The sequence below is a fragment of the Lepisosteus oculatus genome, chromosome 26 (genome assembly GCF_040954835.1).
Source record: "Lepisosteus oculatus isolate fLepOcu1 chromosome 26, fLepOcu1.hap2, whole genome shotgun sequence".
In the NCBI taxonomy this organism is placed as follows: Eukaryota; Metazoa; Chordata; class Actinopteri; order Semionotiformes; family Lepisosteidae; genus Lepisosteus; species Lepisosteus oculatus.
Genome location: NC_090721.1, coordinates 3382197 through 3401805, shown reverse-complemented (window position 1 = coordinate 3401805; position 19609 = coordinate 3382197). Strand labels below are relative to the sequence as shown.

At 41.8% G+C, this 19609-nt stretch overlaps 1 protein-coding gene across 1 annotated transcript; it reads right to left on the bottom strand.

The window, feature by feature from the left end:
* Positions 1-12331: 12331 nt before the first annotated feature.
* On the bottom strand, positions 12332-16294 carry hspb1 (heat shock protein, alpha-crystallin-related, 1). The gene is made up of 3 exons (XM_006640987.3): positions 15786-16294; positions 14027-14090; positions 12332-13804 (listed from the first exon to the last, which is right to left on the bottom strand). Exons 1-3 carry the CDS (start codon positions 16177-16179, stop codon positions 13639-13641), a joined length of 624 nt encoding a protein of 207 aa, XP_006641050.1. The 5' UTR covers positions 16180-16294; the 3' UTR covers positions 12332-13638.
* Between the last annotated feature and the right edge of the window lie 3315 nt (positions 16295-19609).

Below are 19609 nucleotides of genomic sequence, written 5' to 3'. Positions count from 1 at the left end.
CATCCACAGATATCATATTTCATATCAGATTCATATCTACCCGATTTGAAATCGCCAAATGACAGACACTCCCACCTGTCAGTCATTAATCTTTAGACAGGCTGTAAGCTCCGCAGTGCCTGATAGGGCTGCAGACTGGAGGAGCAGGACATCTCTCACTGGCAAGCTTACAGGCTTCAGGCAGGATGCCAAGCTACCCTGGGGGCGCCACCATTTTGGGAATTGCCACGTCTGGGCCATGGTGCGTGGGCCGTGGAGCTTGACCTGTGCTCCAAGGATGAGTTTCTGGATGAGCCACGCCGGAGTTCAAGCGATTACCTCCCAAGAGCTTTTCAAGTCCATACGGGACTTCAGGAGGGCGGGACTGCGGTGCCGATCTCAGTGGCAGCACACGCTGAGTTGAATCACAAAATACAGAATCAACAGCAATTAGAGATGCCACAGCACAATGGCATCCCTGCAGTAGGCCCTGCTCGGCATTTTTATGCAAATAGAAGCAGCTGTTCATTGGAAAAATAAGCTCCAGTCTTATCCTGACTCAAGCTCCAAAGAGAGTCTGAAAAGACCAGCCCCAATCAGAGGCCAGGATTGAACAGCTAGTCATCCCCAATGTGAAAATTACTCCATTTTGCTGTTGAAAATCAATTCTTTTGTTCTTCAGAAAGCTCTCCATCATCACAAAATTGAGTACCTGTGTAATTTTTTTTACATTCTTTTGTTGCGCAGTGTATTTGTTAAAAGCATGGAAAAAAGCCCATGGAGTATCCTGGCCAGAGTGTGCTGAAAACCTTGTGAAATGAGTGGTGGCAGATTAATAAAAGGCATCCTCAACAGAGAGTGACAGGAAGTGAGGTGGGGGAAGATGTTTAGTGTGGCGCAAAAAATCGATGTTTTACTACACAGTAACTTAAATGTCTTTTTGGAAGCTTTTATCCTTTAAAAAGAAAATGCAACATGAAATGAATTTAGAAGTTGTAACCTATTCTAATGCTACTGTATAGCCTCAGCAGTTCTAGGTCTGAAACCTGGTGTCTCCTGTGTGAATCATCTGGTAAACCCCTGTTTGGAGTGTGTGTTTCAGAGGAGAGAAAACCGGCCGTGGGGTTTTGAGTTCTAGCTTTTAAAACTTCCAAATTGCAAGGCATATGGAACCAAAAAGCACAATAAGCAAGATGAACGTCCCCTGCACAATCGTAATTCACAGTATTCTACAAATTCCTCTTCAGCTTGCACAGCCATGTAAAACACCCATTTTCTGCTTTTTTAAAAGTTTGTCAGTAATTCAAGCAACATCTGTTCGGACTGTGAATTTGACTTGAAAATGTTGGTTCAAGTGATTCATGTGTGAGTATTTCATTGTTTCATAGCATGAAGGGAAAATAAATAACATACACTAAATGTCATAGAGGTGGACCAGCAGTACCAGGTTTTCCAGGTTCATGAGCCTAGGAGCTTGACATCTGCCTCTTGGTCACACTGGAGTTAAGGAAACCATATCCTACAGGTCGGAACAAACAAGGAAAGGGGAATTTAAAAAGGTTTGAATTTTATGTCCTAAAACCTATAACTTTAAGGGCTCTTCGGGCATGCTTACAGCCATTTAAAAAAGCTCAGGATACTTAAAGGAATTAAATCTTGTTCTGAGCTCCATCACACAGTAAACTATTGGGTTCTCTGATGCTCTATTTACACTTGCAGTGTATAATGAGGCTTGTATTAAGGAGTACAGATACTGTCTTACACTTTGCTCAAGATCTGCACTGCACTGCGACTGCGGCTTCCCTCTTTGCTCCTGCCTGCATTGCTGCAATGCAGAGCAGGGAATGAGCAGTCAAGCTGTCATCTGAGCAATGCAGCTCTGCCTTAGCTAGATCAGAGAGGCTGCACTGCCATTGTCTCGCTGCTTTCTGAACTCCAGCTTATCAATGTGGAAGAAAGTACATTCACAGTCAATTCTAGCTTACAATTTTCTATATATGAAAAATACAGCTAAAAATCTGCTCCAGTACAAACTCCTGATTTAACTAATTCCAAAGCATTTGTTTTATACTGTTTTAATCCGGTACGATTCTTTGAAACAGAATGACATACACAGCAATGTTTGTTAGCACCTAGGCTGTCTGCCGAGGTCACCAATTAACCTGAACAATATGGCTTTGGACTGCAGGCTGAAAAGAGCACCATAAGAATTTCATAATCAAAATCCACACAAAAGGTGCTCTAGACAGGAACACTGTGCCACCTTCAGTTTGAATTAAACTTTTGGTCTGCAGCTCATTTTACATCTTGTTACTGGGGTGACAACTTACAATTGTCTCCTCTTTTGGCTTAAATTGGATCAATGTGAAACATATCCATGTGTAACATCCTTATTGATAACTTCCACACTCAGTGCTGCTCTTTCCCAGATGAGTCTGCCCTCTGCTTGTTTTATTAAAATTAGTGTTGCTTAACCGTGTGCTGTTTGTGCTTCAACAATGCCTAACCAATGTTTTTAGCTCAGTATGTTCACGCATTATTGTTAAACTGCACAAGACAGGACTGAGAGCATATAGCTGCGACACCAGTCAGAAATATAGGACAAACCAGAGTATCCACCATCCCTAGCCAAAACTACTTTCCGGGCTGGGAGAAAACTGGATCACCTGAACATGAGGAGAACACTCAAGCTCCACATATACTGTAAGAGCATGATGTAGAGGTAAGACAGTCAAGTTCAGAACAGACATCAAGAACTCTAACTCAAGTCTGTAGCTGCACTTGTTATATGACATGCTGTACATAATGTAAGAGATACACTGCACGTTTGTTTGAAATAGATCTTCTGAGCAGTGGAATTGTAATTTAATTAAATATGAAGACTATTTTTCCCAGTCAGGGTGCAGCTTCTATATATACTGTAAAACTCCTGTGCCTTCTTTTAGGTAACACAAACTTACTCTACAGCAAAGGTTTCGTTGAAAATATATGTTTTGTTTTCTCCAATATAAGGGTGATTTAATCTTCCGTCTGATTGTACTTTAATTCCCTGTATAAAGCTTTAAGTAGACCAGTCATTACCTGACTTGTGTGTGTTGATCAAACATTAGCTAATGCATGTCAAAATACCTGCCGCATGAGCAGGGGTGCTTCAAAGCTAATAGCTTATGGTTATTCATGCACATCTGTCTACTACATGCAAAGCCAGGACTTTGCACTGTCTGACAAACCAAAGTGGCAGGCAGTAAGATCTTCGAAGCCTGGACTGCAGCCCCCTAGAGTGACTCTTTCGTGAAATGAATTTCTACGGTTAGAGCTATCTCTTCGTAGCCAATGACAGCAAGGCTCGGGCTGGGCAACAGCCAATCGCTTCCTTGTTGCTAGGGCTATAATAAGCATCCCATTATTAGCACAACTCCCTGCTGCACTGCTCAGACACCTATCACATCCTACAAAAAGATAAAGCATTCCAGCAGCTGAGTGCATTAAAATTCTGGAGGAACCTGGGCTCAGAGGCTGGGTTGTTGCGCATTGCTGCACCGTCTCTAAATGGAGAACTGTGCCAGCCTCAGCACTGAGGGCGACCCAAATTCCCAATTGGTAAAAAAACATTATATTCTTTTAAGGAGTAACAACAGAAGTAAGGATCACTAACATAAGTAGACATGATGGGTGAAGATGGGTGTCTGTCTGTTAAGCAATTTGAACTAAAATAACTACAGGTGACACAAGGACAAGGTGACCTTGGAAGCCAATTTCTGTAAGCTGTCCTTCCTCATCTGTCCTCTGTTCCTCTCCTCTGCAGTTACTTTTTTCACAGCTGAAGAAGGTGCTCATAAATTTGCTGCAAAGAATATTTTCCATTGTACATTTTACACAAGTAACAGCTTATTGTTAATGTGTACATTTATGCTGTATGGGCTAGAATTGCAGAAATCTGTATGAGCCAGAATCACAGGAGCTTTTCTCAGCACTGAAAAACCTTCAGCTCATTGTTTGTGTAGCCCTCTGTTTGAAAGATCACAGCTTTAAAGCTGGGCTGTTTTGATATCAATAAGAGAACAAGGACCTGCGTGACATATGCTTGGAAACTCTTCCATGTCCCAGAGAAGCACCCATTTAAATTGGGTGCCAATCTGTCAGTGTGCTCTCTTTCTGGCAGGAAATAGTGTCAATGCCCCTCAGACACCCAGGCATTAACCCTGCATTCTGCAAGGCCTGCCTTTTGCTACTCTAGCTCTTATCAAAGGTGTCAGAGAAGGCGATAACACAAATGATATACAACTGCCACAGAAGGGTCAAATTGTGATGCAGCACCAACAGACAGCAGTGATACACATACTGTTTACAAAACACTCTACTCAGTAAGTTTTAGCTACCACACTTTCCAAGTGCTACTGCACTGCAATATACAGTTAATAACCAATGTACTGTAAGAGTCAACTGTATAAATAAACAGCTGTTTGCAGAGCAGAAAACAATGTATGGTACAGGTGTGACCTGCAACAAAAGAATTGTGGGTTTGAGCCTACAGCCAAAGTACTGCTCACATTAATTATTTTTAATCCAAGGACAGAGAAACCACAAGGATAGCGTACACCTTGTGTGGTGCATCAGGGCTTTGAAGAAATACCACAGTCAATGCATGACTTCTAGGCTTATTGCTGATTCTTTACATTGTACCTGGCTAGCTGGAAGTTCCAGATCTTAAGAACATCAGTTTGGATCGTGTATAGTAGTACCAGGCAGACTGTAATGAAAGAAAGATTTACATTAAATATAGTCCTTGTGATACAGGACGCCCTCCTTTCCTTAACTCATGCCTACTGACAAGTCCTACCTGATAAGCATCAATGCATTTTGCTCACTCTTGTGGCTGCTATGCCTATTCTATCTCTGCTGCCTCTGCAGCTGTATCAATCTGCATGCTGGGTTTTCTGTTTTCCCATTTTAATCCTCTCGTCTGGGAAGATAATTTCAGGTCTTCAGGCCATGTAATTTCCCAGTGCTTCCTTTCTCCAGCCAAAGATGCATCCCTATAACCTGCATTCCAAAAGCATTAATGGTGTTAAAGGAAACCACTCTGCTCATCTCTTTTTCCACAATTCCCTAGCGTTCTCCTCTGGCCTCAGGACTGTGTCAACATGAAAAAGCCCTCACGGAGGATCATCATTAGTAGTTACATATGCACTGATGTCACTCCAGTTCAATATCAGGCGGTGTTGCCCAGGTTCATAGAAATGCATTAAGAGACTTGCTACAGATGGCTGTACCCCATATTTGTACCCCATATTTGCATCGCACATTTTCTGGCAGCACATCGTGTGTCCCGCTGGGGCAACTGGAACCATCTCCCTGGTCGTGACTACGTCTTGTCTGAGAGATCTCCTCTCGTGTTAAAAAACAAAAACAAAAACAAATGAAAAACATGAAAATGGCCACGAGAGACTGAGCAAAATAGCAGTGTGAGCCACAGACATTGAAAGCACACAAGGGGCCAGAGATTAGTGAACCCACTGGTAGGCTGGCATGCACAGTCCTCTATTTCTGAGTTGCAGAAACCCCATTCAATCACCACTCTCCCCTGAGTGAGCCACTCTTTTTCCTAACAGGCGAAAGCTTGGCGACATCGTTGAGCCAATACAGGCTGTAGAAAACGGGCTTGAAAACTACCACCGCTGCTAGCGCTCCCATAACTCTGACACACACTCATCGTATCAGTGGCATGCTAAAATTAGCTCCATGGCTGACCTTGCGAGTGCACAATGCATCAGACGTTTTTATTTTTTTAAAGCAAACAAGGTTGATCTAAATCACGAGCCTGCACAAAATCTGTATTGTATGGATGTAACGATACATAATCTGCATGAATATATCTATTTTTTTCACATTAGTATCTTGTCTACAGTGGTCTTAGAGTGCGCAATGTTAAGAACGGAGGGACAGATCAGTCACCTTTTCTGTTTTTCCCCATATCCAACTCTGATAAGCAGCAGAATATGTATTCAATCAACCAGTGAACTACACACAACCATTCTTCAGTACTGAACTCATTTTACCCTGTAAGTCTCAGACTACACTGTTCAGGAAGGCTAGGATACCAAAGATTTTTCCGTTATACGGTATACTGTATTAAAAGAGGATCTTGATGATCTCACACCCAGTGCCCCAGTCTAGAATCTGCTTAAACAGGATTCCTTGCTTCAGAAATGCAGGTACGCAGGCAGTTGCTTTTTTCACAATTGTCTCAGAGTAACATTAGGCAAGCCTTCAGAGAGCTGGCCTACTTAATCTTGACAGCTCAGGCATCAGAACAGATTCTGGGGAGAAAGAAAGCAGCCAATCGGAGTGTGTCCTGGCCATGCGATTGCTAAAAGAAACACAGCCTGGGTGTTGCCTTTTGCTCTGGGTTTGGCTGCTCAGCATGGGGCTGGTATAGAATTGAGCTGAATAATTCACCTTGCTTTAAAAGTGAGCGGCGATGACTCATGTCCTTGCTGAGCCCATCATGTCAATGAACAGCTGCAGGAGCTGCTACTTGGCTCAGAAAGCAAACATGGCTTTTAGTGAACAGTTCTCCCATCTGACTTGATGGAATGCCCAGGTTCATTTCTGAAGATCTCCTGATCTTTGAATCTGTATGTGCCCAACTGGGCAAGCACAGTGACATGCAGTAGCAGCTTGTGCTACTAACTCACTAGTATAGGGTCCTGGGTTCAATACTGCCCTAGAGCATCTGTCTGTGTGGAGTGTTCATGCTCTCTCCTTGTTCTCGTTCTTTTCCTTCAAATGCTCCAGTTTGTGTTTGCCTCTCAAACACATGCTGGCTATGTCTGATTGGCCACTCTCGATTGTCCTTTTCTTCATGACCTAGTGAGGGAGTGGTGTCCTATCCAGGAGGACAGTAATGTGCTCTCGGTCCTGTCTCGCACCCTCTGCCCTTAGAATAGGCTTCAGCTTTCCCCAAACAATAATCCAGCCTGACGATGGATGTGCTCAGCTGATTATGAATTTTTTTAATTCTTGTTTGCTTAAGGTGTCTGCAGAATAAACATGCGATCTACGGTATGTGTGCAATGATACAGCTGAAATATACTGGGCAGTAAACACATTATGTTGCATCCCCTAGGGCTAAGCACAAGGGAGACTCATAGACAGGTTTACCATTAGAAAGAAAATCAGGATCTGTACTATATTTGACAGGGTATAAACGTTGTAGCTCAGATTTAGCTCCATTAGGCTCCTTGCCCCAGTTTATTTCTTGATGGGCGCAATTAAACAATCCAAGGCCTCACTAAGTTTAATCACCTGCTTCAGTAGGTACCCTTCACTTAATATGTTACCTAGTGTTTGTTCATGTGTCAAACTGGGACTTGGAACAAGAAATAAAGCAGTTACGTAATGATTAGCACAGGGAGGGGGAATCACCAAATCACCACTGAGCAAATATTTTTGAAGTCTGAAATGTTTTTTTTTGTGAAACCTTAGGAAGTACTGTAGCTGAAACATCTGAGCAACAGTTCTTATAGTTCTTATACGACAAAGCAGGGAGGAAAACATTAATCAGGTCAGAGCACTGGGCTAAAATGGCAAAGTATGTCGTGGCCTGGCGTGATCTTTAGCTCGAGATGTGAGGATTAAACTCTGCTTCGGTTTCTATTTATGGGACTAGCAAATTATCAGATTGTTTAAACTCCTTTGGTGAGTTATTTCAGGAAGGGTTACTGATCTTCAATGTGATTTCAGGATATCTTTTACAGGGGCAGACAGCCTTGTGCGCAGTTGTTTTTGACAGATATAAAGCTTATTCTTTATTTATTTGGATGTTTTTTTATGATCCACATCTAAGTGTTACATGGGTTTCATGAATTAAGTAATTAAGTAATAAAAAACATTGTATAAAAGAAAATATTTTTCCAAGAGGGTTTATACACTCTGTAACATACAGTACTTAGGGGATGTTAAATTAGAAAAGCAAACTAAAAAAGCAAACTTAGCACTAAAGCCACAGCTTTGTGAAAGGGAAATTTCTTTTTCCTGATGTTTTTATTGACAAAAGTAGCAACAGAAAATCACTTTTCTCTTTTCAACACCCTATTGGCATAACCTAATCACTTCTGCTTTTATACAGATTTATAGGTCACTGGCAACAACTAATGGCAAATGGCAGCAAGAACATACTGTAGCACAGCTGAAAAAATAGAATATTTTTCCATTGTTCAAACCTCATGATGAGACCATGAAAGTGATTCCAGAGATCATTTCAAAACATACAGTTAATCATATAAAAAAAAAAACAAAAAACTAAAAGAGCTTTTGACACTACAAAGCAGCCCACAGAAGGGGGGTTCACTGGGGCCATTGCTGGCGAATACTCAAAACTATCCCTTTATATTGTATTATATTTATAAAATAACGACCTATTTCTCTCTTCTAATTTTCTGGAATTAACCTCTCTACCATTAATATAACTGTAATGAAATAAGATGTTTTCATAGAGTTGTAACATTAGTCTTTTGCAGACACACCCCCACCCTCATTGAAAGTTAACTGCCCACCTACTGTACAGTATACTGTATGCTGAGGTCCCAGGACAGAATGCAGAATAAATAAGCTTTTCAAAATTCTCCACATGGCATTGACAGTAACAACCATTTACAGCCTTTGATTGCAAATAGAAAAAGCATGCCCAAGTTCTCCACCTCAAAACCAGAATGGCATATATGAAAAGATACATTAAAACTGGTTCCGGCCGTTTTCTAACCACTTCTTCAAACACAGCTGGAGGGGAACAGAAGGCTATCTTGGTAAGCAATGGGCGTAAGGCAGAGTACACCCGGGCTGGGACACCAGTCCATCGCAGGGCACACAGACACACACGGTGGGAACGTAAGAGTGACTTTCACTATTCCTTCCATCCATCCAGTGTCTAACTGATTTATCCAATACAGGGTCACGAGAGAGCTGAAGCCTATCCTAGCAAGCATGGCAGGATACACCCTGGACAGGACACCAGTCCGTCTCAGGGCAGGCACAGACACACACGCTCACACTAGGGCCAGTTTTCCCAATTAACCTACAGTACCAGCATCTTTGGACTGTGGGAGGAAACTGGAGCACCTAGAGGAAACCTACATGAGCATGGGGAGAACAAACTGTACAAACTCCACACAGATAGCACCCCAGGTCTAGCACTGAACCTAGGCCCTAGCTCTGCGAGGCAGCACTGCTGACCATCTTCAACCACAGAAATTCAAATGCTGAAAGTTAGCATATTTTCTAAGAGAAATACACAAAAAAAAGCCTTTTTTCTAAATCTTTATAATGAAACACAGGGCTGACACACACAGTAGTCTTTAAATGTCAACACATACAGAAGCTAAAAGTTCTCAATACTTGGGTGCTTTGTGTCACATAATTATTAAAGGGGCTGCAGGCTAGTAACAAACAGGAATCCCTAGAGAGATTAAAAACAAAACAACTTAGCTGAGGCCTTCCCAGAACAAATCTCCCATCCTACTGCCCAGTAACTCATCGTTCTGCAAGATTGTGCAAAATTTGTCACTGAAATAAAAGAATCCAAAACTTACCTTTGTTTTGTTTTTTGCCAGGCTGAAATAAGGTGATGGGGATAGATGTATTTTTAATGTTAGGAATGCTTCAATCGATTTGTTATAGACTACAAAACAAATACAGTAGCATCTACCTTGGAGCTGCATGCACATGCTGTAATGCAATTTAACAAACAAAGAAAAGAAAGTGCAGTTTTGAAAGACTTGAGTTTCTCCTACAGGCACTTAAACACTCAGCCGTGCCTGAGTCTCGTCACAGTGCCTTCTGGGTATTGTAGTCTTCCCGTCCCCTCAAATAAAACAGTGGGCTCAGAAAATACTGACCACTATGTAAAAAGAAAAGCTTTCCTAGTGAGTATGCCATCATGTGGTCACACTTGCAAAAATATTACGGCTCTTCTTGGATATCTAGGATTTCTCATTCCATCAGATTAATTTAAAAAAGACGAATCCTGGGGTTTTCAGACTCAAAATAATGCCGGCGTCGGGCTCAGTAGATCTGAGCTCATTAAAAGAGAAAGTGCCAGAAGCACAGCAGATAGGAGACACTACTATAATTAGAATTCTCCTGCAGCCTGAGTGAGACAGAGCCGGAGTCCCCTGGGACACTCAGAAAGCGGTTCCTAACTAGTGCATGGCAATGCAAAGCCGTACTCTTCTCCCAGCCTCTTTCACGGAGCACGGGAAAGAGATTCACACGGAGGACCGGCCTTTCTTTCTCGTTAAAAGAAATGAGCTGCCGCAGAACTACTGTACATCTTCGCACAAGTGCACGAACTGTATACAGTTTATAGATCGTATGTGTCTGTTTGATTTTGCTTAAAGGAGCTCAATAGTCATTGATTCTGCTCATAGTCTGTAGATGTTATTACAAATTTTTAAATCCATTTTAATCCCTCTGCTTTCATTTTAAAGCAACAACAACAATGATAATAAATAATAATAATGTGATTGGATTATACTGTATAATCTTTTATCTCTGGTAATTATATTCTCTTTCTGTGAGAATCAGCCCTGTATTAAATGAGGATGAAGCCCTGATGGAGTTATTTCTATGTTTCAGAGTTTTTTCCCTACGCGCAGTATGCAAGATGCAGGAGATTATCGCTCAGTCCAGGAGCCAGCCAGCAGTGTCCCAGGGAGTGGTTAAGACCCCCTGGGAATTGTGCTCGATGTTGTGACAGACCCGGAGCTGTGGCAGTGGATAGGTTCTTTCTCATCCTGGCTCTTGGTTTCAGCTGCAGGGCCTGTGCGCTGTTCTCCACATCTCAGAACACCTCCAGGGAGGCTGTGAAGGGAGGTGGATTGGTTGACTAGCTATGACTCTACGTGTTGCCGTGGAAACTCCTTTGCTGGTATGCATGAAGACACAGAAAGCTATCGATTTTGGGCAGGTGTGTGCGTTTGTGTTTGTGCTGTTCTCTTTGCTCGGTCTAGCATTTCATTATGTTTGTGGGAGAAGTGGACCCCTCTTTTTCCTTAAATCCCTCTGGTCAGGCTGATTAAGGAAAGGTAACGGTAATCCATTCACCGCAGGTGTAGAGAACAGAGGGATACCAGGATCTACTGTATTATTTACAGTTGTTGTTGTTGCTGTTTTTACTGAATATCTGCTATGCTCCACATTTGTCCTGAAACTGCAAAGACTCCTTCAGCGGGCTCTCCTTGTGTTGTTAACAATTAAAAAAAAGCAAATCTGCACCCTGCTTGAATTATGCATGGAAAGTCAGCCATTGGCAGTTCCACGCTTATGAACTATCGTATGCACGTCACTCTTTCTTGTTAAACTACATACACCATTATTCCAGCCCCTAGTTCCTTACGTTTTGTTAGCCAGACCCAAGAAGAGGCTGCCATAATAATTTAGTGATTCCAAAGCCTTTACAGTAGCTATTCCATCACCATTCCTTTGTCTGCTTAGACGGCCACACAATGCTAAGAACATTTTTATTAATAAAAACAGTGGTGTGAGGGTTCAGTGTATGTAATGGGTGAATGGAGGCTTAAGAGTCGTTTTTCGAGGATCTTGAATTCTACACAAAAAGCATGATTCACGGGCACTGGAGAATGATGACTCAGTGACTGAACAAGGAGCTTTGTCATCTACAGTATAGAGGATAAGAAGGTTTCTGCCTTCCTGTTTATACAGTATGGTTCTTGGATACTCTGGGGTTCAGACAGAACAGGATTAGAGAGAGAGCATATGCTTTTTCTTAATAATAGGAGCATCTCTCAAATATAGATTAACTGCTAATGAAGACATAAGGATCTGCATTTCTGAAAGTATTTAGGCAGTTGAATAACAAAACTTGGGGTCTTTAATGTTCTTTTTAAATGCCCACTACCCACAAAAAGATGGCAGGCTGAAGTGTCTTTTCGTCCAAATAGATTTTATTTTGACGAGTGTCTGCCGTGGCTGTTATAAAATATACAAAGTGAGCCAGTGAGAAAAAAATAAAAGCCACTTCCATGCATGACAGCAAAGGGAGCTGAATAATTCATCTTTTGAATCTTACTTTTTGTTTCTTTACTTACTTTTTGTTACCATGTCCGTTCTTTAAAAGAAACAACAAACACTTTCTTGATCAGCATAGACTTGTGGTTATTCAAATGCATTTTTTCTACCATTCCAATACTATGGACAAAATATCGCATTACCATTGCTATTGACAAGAATTGCAGGTAACTTCACATCAGCAGAAATGCATGCTTTCATATCGAAAAGAAAACTGTTCTGCATTCTGTTTCTGTTTGTGAGACATCAGAACAAGAAAAGAAAATTGGTTCATTTCCGTTTATTGTGGCTTCTTGAAAGAACAGTTTCAGCTGTGCAAGAGCATAACACTGATACCCCTTTGAATGACTAGGTTCATAAGTTTAAAAGCTTATACAGTATGTCTTTACTGCTGCATATGGCAAAATCAAAACCGTCCAAAAGAAAGTAATGAGGAAAATTATGGAGCAGGAGACGTGTTTGTCTGAAGTTTAATCTTAAACCAAAAACGTAAGTCTGAGCCATGACATTAGACACATACAAGAACTAATCAGCTGGTATTTCATTCAGCTGCCAGTGACAATGTACTGTAACACCTTGGTGAAGAAAGCAGTGTCAAAGCTAATAAATCCTGTGCAAGACCACCCTTCCAGCCCTGTAATATCTGATTAAATTAAGAACAACATTTCTCCATTCTCAATCTACTGTATGTTAAAAAATCAGATTCTAATGCTATCCTCTTAAAGAAACACACACAACTATTTTGACTTAAAAAAGACAAAGCATTTATTTTTCAAAATTATGGAAATACCTTCACACCCACTGAAATATAGGCCGATCTCTACCATGTGCAAACTATAGCATTAAACAGATTCCATCAAATCAAAATATCATAACAAGAACAATGGTGAGTAGCAATTACCAAAAATAATAACAGAAGGCTATACCAAATTGGTAATTTATTCTTTAGTCTCACAATAGGAATAAAAGCCTACTTTTCTGTACTTCTTAGAAATAAATCTCTTTTTTTCCCACAAAAGGCTTGTAATGTATTGTATGCATAGTTCAGCTCATCCAAAGTCATACAGTATGTCCTGTATTTTTTATTCCAATGACAAGGCTATCTATGCTCCTAGTGTTCACGCAGGGACGTTGTGCCTGAGTGAAGAAACCAAGCTGCAGTTTCACAGAAGATGGCACACCCGCAGCCAGCAGAGCTGCAGTATCATAATGGAGAAAAAACAATACCCACACACCAGCCAAGTCTAATCGCATTCAGAGCGCAGCAAGCAAATCTTAAGAGCAGGAGGCAGAAGTGAAAGGGGAGTATTTGGATTGTATTTTAAATCTAACTCTAAAAGAAGGATGAAATGACTGCAAAAATGCAGGTTTGCAATAGCACGTAATGTAATAATACAAAGTCAGTGTGCTGGGGGGATGTTTCATTCACCGAGAAATTGAGCCAATTTCAAAAGAATGAAAAAAACAACAAGCAAAAGATAGTTTCTGTTATAATATTTGGGAAACTGCTGCGTGGTCAAGCGTTCAATATTAACTGCACTGCGCCTTTGCAGGTCGGTAGAGCAATGCTGGTTATTTCTTGGTTTCGACTGCAGGCTTGGCCTTGCTCTCCAGGGAGACTGGGATGGTAATTTCCGCAGCCTGGATTGCCGGTTTGGGAAGAGGAGCCTCTACGGTCAGCACTCCTTCTGGAGAGAGGGAGGAGACCACCTTGTTGACGTCCACGCCAGGAGGGAGCCTGGGGAGGGGAACGAGAAAGCGTTGCCGATTTCAGCAAGCAAAGGGAACACATGCCTGAGGGCCCGGACAGGTGATGTTGTCATAAACTGAATTCATGAACTGGACTTTGCTAGGAGGGCATCAGCTAGTCCTACTACAAGTGTTCCACACAACAAAGACAGGCTACCAGTTTTATACAATATATATTACACATGCTTCATACTGTTTTTCTAATACTCACGTGTATTTTCTGGTGAAGCATCTTGAAATGTAGCCATGCTCATCCTGTCTCTCTTCATGTTTACCTACAGGTACAAATGCATAGGTCAGGCATGGAATGTTTTCAGTTCTGAGGTTACACCAGCTTCCTTTAGCAACTGGCAATTCTCCCTTGACAGCATTTTAATAGATCCCTGTGTGTCTTCCTGCTTTAATATAGAACATTCCTATTGAAACTGAGATCCTGATAACACAGTTGTTTGCTTTGGCAACTGACTATTACTGCAAACAAGCACTGCTTGTATCACAGTGAAGCATATTCCATAGATTGCATTCATTTTATATGTGCTCATGGTTACAGTTGATTTCTTAAATTTAGCCATTACTTTTCAATGCATTTGAGAGACATCACGTGAAAACAGGTATATAAATGTTGCACTTTAGGAAATCATTACAAATGGTCTTTTTACTTCATGCAAAGTTGCAATGGAAATTATCAAGTGATAAAAACAAATTTAGACAGTAATCTAAAACAGTAAAAACTGACTTATTACAGTAACATAACATAACTTTATTAGCCCTATACAATTTCTTGAATTAGGAATTCATCTTTTCACATACCCCAGCTTGCTCTCCATGAGACAAACAGATAGGGAGAGAGCTTGGGGTCAGAGTGCAGGGTCAGTCATTGTACAGCACCCCTGGAGCAGTTGGGGTTAACAGCCTTGCTCAGGGGCCCAACAGAGTAGGATTCCTTTGCCAGCTGCAGGATTTGAACCGGCAACCTTCCAGCCACAGGCGCAGAGCTCCGCCCTATATACTTTTATAAAAGCAATCCAATGCTGCAAATAGTGACACACGAAGTGAAGCTTCTTAAAAACTTTGCAAGTCTGATTAGGAAATGAAACAGCCCTGGCTGGGCTAGCAGCTGACTCTGAAAGCAACAAGCAAGTGTGAGTCATCAGTGACTCAGCTGCAATCCCCATGGCACCGATGAAGGAGGGACGCAGTTATTGGCAAATTTGCTGGCTTTTCAGATGAAACTATTTTTTTAACACTGCCATTAAACCAGATGTAGACGGGAACAGATGCAGATCAGCTTGCTTTCGAACACAGCTATGACCATGGTAAAACTCAATTCATCAAGCATTCAAGTTCGGCCAGTCTCGGGGGCAGTGTGTGCTAGCTGTGTCACTTCAACAGAGAACCAGTGCTGTCACCCCAGCTGCCCCCTGCTCTGAGGAGAATCCAGGGAACACGTTGACTTCTGTTCATTTTCCACAACAAAGGCCAGTTCAGAAACATTTGTTTTTTTAAAACTAGAAAGACTTTCTCACTGAGATAAACTAGACAGCATGAGATATACCATATTCCCAACATTCAATGCTGTCATAACTTTTAAAAGAATGTGTTTTATGAAGCTGTCGACTTTCTTATTTTTACTAATTTGCTCCAAACAAACAGGCAACACATAAACAGAAACAAACATAAATCAGAAACAAACAATGACTACATATTAATCTTTATAAGACAGATGACATGATCAAGGCTGCACTCACGGTGAAAGGAAGGAATAAAATACGTCTGGAAGTTTTTTTTTTAACCCTTTAAAATTAAAAAGGTCATTTTGTTCTGTTTGCGAAGATTTAAAACCCATGAAAGCTGGTGCACCATACAGACCCTCACCTCACGCCCGCTCGGGCCCGTACCGTGGCCACGCCCCTCGCAGCGCTAGCGCCCCCAGAAGGAGGGGGGAAGACAGAGCTGCCTGCGGGACTCACCTGTGATTTCCACCACGCCGTCCTTGGTTTTTACCACCAGTTCCTCGGGGGAGAAGTGGTTGACATCCAGGCTGACTTTCCACTGGTCCTGGGTCTGCTTGATCTCGGACATGCCGCTGCTCAGCTGGCGGGAGAGCGCGCGGGCGTAGGGCGACATCGCCGGCCCCGGGGGCAGCGGGCTCACAGCGCTGGGGGCCCCTGCTTCGGCTGCCGGGCCCACAACTGAGGGCCGAATGTAGCCGGGCCAGTGAGTGCTCGGCCAGTGGTACCAGTCCTCGGTGAGGGCTGGCATGCCGAAGGACTGGTCGAAGATCCGGTTGCCGTGGAACCAGTCTCGGAAGGGATCCCAGCTTGGGCCGCGAAGGAAAGTGAAGGGAATGTGGCGCTCGGACATGTCGGCGAGGAACGTTTTAGGAACGGGGACAGACCACCCTCAGAAGGTTTTGCAGTTCTCTGCTCTCCTCTGCGCTGTTTGGAAGAGCGAGTGCTCTAAGTAATAGTTGGCCGTGGGCTTTATAAACTTCTCCTTCACTGCCCGCCTCTCACCCCCCCATCATATTTATAGAAGAGCCTAGAAAGTCTATTCATGGAAGACAGACCACTGGAAAGGAATTTAGTGTTCCAAGACCGCCCCCCCCCGCCGCTGGATAACACACTGTGTTTAACCCCCGGCTCCAGCCAATTGTAATCCCCTGCCTGGTATTACAGCCTGAAAGAGGAATCTGGTGTGAACCTTGCCAACACTCCTCTGTTGGAGCACGGCAGAAGCGCTGATAAGGAACAGCACTCCAGCAACTGCTGGAGCAGAGCTGTTCCGAGCTGCTTTGAAATGTATCATGAGGAGGGACTGCCATCACCGAAACCCGAACTGGTCACAGAGACGGGATTTCGAATGTGGTACATTCCTGAGAACTTCAGAAGCTACCCTGGTTCTTCAGAACCAAGCACAAAAATTGAGGCTCTTTGTGGCTTCAACCCAAATCACTTCAAAGTCATCTAGCAGTTTGTCTCAACATGCTACAAATGGGGCACCTGAATGCTAGAAGGGGCATCATTAGTGTAGGAAACCACTAAACACCAGTGCTAGGGAGACCCAATTAGTTCCTGACAAATGTCATTCTAATGACGTTTTTACAAACCTTCTGAAGAAAAAAATAAAGAAGCTGAAAAACTGACAGCAATTTTTCCTTTTTAAGCTGGGGTTTTCAGAAAGAAGATGTCTTTTTTTTGGGGGGGTGGGGGTGGCAGTAGGTCACACAGGTGAAGTTGCTTGTGAAGGCCTTGCGACAAGCACAAGCTCACTAAAATAAATCTAATACCTAATGTCATTTTCCCAGGACAGGCCTGGTTCCAAATGTCTCCATGCTTCGGCTCCCCAGGCTGTGACAAAATGTGTCTGAGGAGTTAACAGACTAGAAGTGACAGCTGAGAGGCTAGCTCAGGCCTCACTGGGTTGAGGATCTTGAAAAGCTGAACGACAGAAGTAATAACTCAGGCTTTCTTGTCCTATTCGCACTGTATATTAATAAGCTAAATATCACTGAGCTATTCATCTGAAACAATATTTTTTCAGGATTCTTTCACCCAGGGGGTCTTGACAGCAGTAGTCAACAGCATGAAGAAAGATGAGTTTTACATTAATTTTGAGCAGCTGATACTAATAGGTATAAAATATGTCAGGCTGTTTTTCTCTATAATAAGATTTAATATTCATTCGTAGCAAAGGAGAATAACACAGTTGTCATCTCCCCTTACTTTCTTCCCCAATATGTTTTGAGATGTCTGATGGTCATAATCAAACACTTCGGATCTGTATTACTGAATATCTAAACAGCAACATTCAGCAATGAATTAAAACATCTTCATTTTAAATATCAAAACTCATGTGAACTAAATATAGTCTCATTATTCTGACAAACCCCTAAAACAGTTATTCTACTATAGTGTATTGTATAACGATATTATCCTTCAATTTTATTTTACAGACACATACTGTATAAATCAATATACAGTATAACATTTCCTTTTCAGTGGGACATACTGTAGAAGGTTCGAGATCAATTCAAAAATCATCACCAACGTTTTAATTTTAACCTTACGACGATACTGAGTTTGAATTCTGCTGTCCAATGATTTTCTTCTAATCGTTTTTATGTAAAATTACAATGGCTCAATTTCTGATGAAACATTTAAAGGGAATTATTCTATAACTAAAGTGACGGCCGGCTCAATAAAAAATGAAATTCAGCACAATCTTCTGCGCACCACAAATCACAACGACAGGGATCTGTATATTCGTACAAACCCCCTTTTATTAATATTAGTTGAGTGATATCATATAGTCATACTTTCAACATTTAGCGAAAATCAAATGTGTTATCATACAATTTATCAGTACCTCCATTTTTTAACATTATTTCTCTCATTAATTGAACTGAGGGGCATAACTGAGAAAGCAACGAGAATATTCTCGAGATTAGGCTAAAATTAACGGAGGTGTCATCATGTTTTATTCTTGTAAGATACATTTACACTCGAGGTTCAGCCAGAAACCTCCAGCCTCGAATTCAACCGGAGTTACCAGAATATTCCATCACTCGTGTCTGAAACCAAAGGGATTTCATCACCCAAGCGAGGAAAAGTGGAGGAAAAACAGGCTCGCGAGTGCCCTCTATGGGATGAATTCGTTTACAGAGAAACTCACATAATTTATTTGTGTGTGTGCAGTATGAGCAGTATGTGCCAAGTGTAAAACCGTAGTCTTATCACAGACTATCGTTAATCTGCCAGAGGACTGAGAACTGCTAATTAGCACGCATAATAATAAATAGCCCTTTAATTTGTTGTTAGTGTTGTTGCTTTGAACAGACAAACACGGGGGAATATACTGTACCGGTGTGCGCTGATTGCATATGAAAATTGTCGTTTAGTTTTTGCTCAAGACTCATATAACAACCCTCAATGCCATTCCATTTTTCTGAAGGAGATGTGCTGCTGTGTAGCATTATCTGTCCTACAATACCTGCCCCCAGACCTCAAAGTGTAATACATTTAATTTCGTTCTTTCCCATTAACCGATTGACGTTATATAATGTTAAAAAAAAAAAACAACTGTGTTCTTCAACGAGGAAACTCGGATCCCCCGTGTCCCAAATTTAAAATATTGTTCTTTTTTTGCGGAATGAAGCTCGGCTTGAACACAGGGTTGACGCAGTAACGAGTTAAAGCGACTTCACTGCATGTCGATGCAATGCTGTAGTGATTGTAGGGTGGAAAAGTGCGCATGCCGGCGAGGGTGACGGGCCAGCGGGCGGACCCTCGTACAACTGTCGAGCAAATAGTTTCTTTTGGAAGCACTGACCAAGTAGGAGGGGGAAGATAATTCAGCGTGCGAGGAGCTGCGATTACAGTCCAGTGTTGATCAGAATGACTAACCCTTAGTAATTACCTGTATTCTTTTCAAAAAGGTAAATCCAGTATTTCCATGTATTTTCTTGTCTGTGTATAAATTCAGTGGACTATCTTATTATTCACACCTGAAGAAAGCTCCACGGCCGAAACCTTGTGTTTTTTCTTCTCTTTTCAGCAGGGAATAAACCTATTACTTGTTCCTTTGCAGCCTACGCATGCTGACGCAGCTGCCCACCTGAACTATCTTATTATTTGACTGCTTAATTGTAATACTTCTAACCTGGTTCAGAGGGATGTTATACTCTAGGTGACTGTAATTTTAATGAAGTGAATGGTTTCTGTAAAAGAAACCTTGAGAAAAATCCTGTATATGTTCTATTTTACTAATTTCAGTTAAATTGTTTAATAACTAC

Excerpts from the sequence above, each read along its gene's own strand:
- hspb1 (XM_006640987.3), bottom strand. The coding sequence starts at position 16,179 with ATGTCCGAGCGCCACATTCCCTTCACTTTCCTTCGCGGCCCAAGCTGG. Across the intron at positions 14,091-15,785 it reads CGGCGTGGTGGAAATCACAG|GTAAACATGAAGAGAGACAG; the intron begins GTGAGTCCCGCA and ends TTGTACCTGTAG. Across the intron at positions 13,805-14,026 it reads TGCTTCACCAGAAAATACAC|GCTCCCTCCTGGCGTGGACG; the intron begins GTGAGTATTAGA and ends TCCCCTCCCCAG.